The sequence below is a fragment of the Bactrocera neohumeralis genome, unplaced genomic scaffold (genome assembly GCF_024586455.1).
Source record: "Bactrocera neohumeralis isolate Rockhampton unplaced genomic scaffold, APGP_CSIRO_Bneo_wtdbg2-racon-allhic-juicebox.fasta_v2 ctg4069, whole genome shotgun sequence".
NCBI lineage: Eukaryota > Metazoa > Arthropoda > Insecta > Diptera > Tephritidae > Bactrocera > Bactrocera neohumeralis.
In genome coordinates, this window is record NW_026091181.1 from 1 (window position 1) to 1,836 (window position 1,836).

General features: G+C 34.1%; 1 protein-coding gene across 1 annotated transcript; it reads left to right on the forward strand.

The window, feature by feature from the left end:
- The first annotated feature begins 7 nt into the window (after positions 1-7).
- On the forward strand, positions 8-1,556 carry LOC126767105 (uncharacterized). Its single transcript, XM_050484712.1, has 2 exons — positions 8-1,400; positions 1,459-1,556. The coding sequence occupies exons 1-2, from the start codon at positions 171-173 to the stop codon at positions 1,465-1,467; spliced, it is 1,239 nt and encodes a 412-aa protein (XP_050340669.1). The 5' UTR covers positions 8-170; the 3' UTR covers positions 1,468-1,556.
- The last annotated feature ends 280 nt before the right edge of the window (positions 1,557-1,836 follow it).

The window sequence follows — 1,836 nt, forward strand, 5'->3', positions numbered from 1 at the left end:
GGTAACATCATAAATCTGTAAATTATGTATCTTATTATAAATAAAGGAGTGTGGCAGCACGATCTGCGGCCATGTTGAAGATAAAGAAGAACGAGTGCAGATCATTTAAAAAGAGCGTCCAACATAATAAAATTGTTTAAAATATCAGAAGTGGTTGTATTGCGCCCAAAATGTCATCAAACGAGGATTCGCTTAGTTTATACACAGTTGAACAATTAAAATCATGGTTGCGTTCGCTCAAACATAAAACAACAGGTAGTAAAGCCGAACTAATTGTTCGCCTACAAAAAATTCCTGAGGAGCTTCGTGGAAATTTTCGAAACTCCATGGTTGACGTTGACGCTGACGTTGACTGTACGCAAGCCATCATTGCGGAAAAAGAACAAGCTGATGAAATCAACGAAGGAGCGAGCAGTATAAACATCACCGAGGAGTGTGGTGAATTTAGCAATGGGATTGTACCACAATATGACGCAAGTAATCAAACGAGTGTTGAAAAGAAACAAAAAGAGTGTGATGCAAACGAGTGGCGACTTTTAAAAATCGAATTAGAATTGTTGAAGCGTGAGTGTGAACTAAAGAAGATGGAAAATGAACTTCTAATGAGAGAAAAAGAACAGTTGAGAAATAGTGATAATCAAACAAAAAACATTTCCAATAAGCAAAAGTTCGCAGATGTTAAAGAACTTATATCTGAATTTTCTGGTAGTGGTGAATGCCTTAAGCTATGGCAAGCACAACTAAAAACTATCCAGAGTGTTTACCAACTTGATGATAACAACCTAAGAGCATTAATTGCAAATAAATTAAAAGGCAATGCGCTAAAGTGGTTACATTCTCGAGATGACTTGATTTTAATGCCAATCGACAAGTTCTTAAAGGAAATGAGCTCGCTGTTTGAAGAAAAAACAAGCAATTTGATGCTAAAGAAAAAGTTTGAAATCAGGCAGTGGTTGACTACCGAATCGTTTCGAGAATATTTCCAAGAAAAACTAATTCTGGCAAATAGAATTCTAATTGGTGAAGATGAACTTGTAGAATATCTAATTGATGGTATTCCGGATAACACTTTACGTTCGCAAGCTAAAATGCAACGATTTCATGACAAATATGAATTGTTAGAAGCGTTTAGAAATATTCAATTGCCACGATATATATCAAAGAAAATGACAGCAGACAATCAACATGAGCAGTCGAATAATGGACAACAAACAACAAGAGTCGTGAGATGCTACAATTGCAACTCCGTTGGCCATTTAGCAAGTGTATGCCGAAAACCCAAACGAGAGCTTGGTGCTTGTCATGTATGCGCTGAAGTTGGCCATTTAGCAGCAAATTGTCCACAAAGGAAGAGCCGCCCTGTACAACATGTCACAGAATTGATGGAAGGCGATGAATATGTAAGGTTTTTAAATTATGTATTTATTAATTCTAAATTTACTTATAAAACTTTATTAGGATCATTAATTGATACGGGAAGCCCCATTAGCTTTGTTCGCCAACAGTTCGTACCAGATGTAGTAATAAACAGAAAGAACAATGTATTTTTAAAATATAGTGGTATAAACAAAAGTCCATTATCTATTGTCGGAAATGTAAACAGTTTTATTTTTTTCAAAAATAAAAGAATTGAATTAACGATGTTAGTTGTAACAAATGAAACAATGACTCATCCAATTATTTTAGGAAGAGACTTTTTAAGTAAATCTAATTTAAAATTAGAATGTAAAGAAATAGATTCGAATTTCAAAGTCGAAAATAACACATATGATGAAGAGTGTCAAAGATTAATGAAAATTGAATTTGATAACACTAAATTTTCTGTGAATTACAATG

What these genes read in the sequence shown, in the direction of transcription:
- LOC126767105 (XM_050484712.1), top strand. Translation starts at nt 171, where the DNA reads ATGTCATCAAACGAGGATTCGCTTAGTTTATACACAGTTGAACAATTA.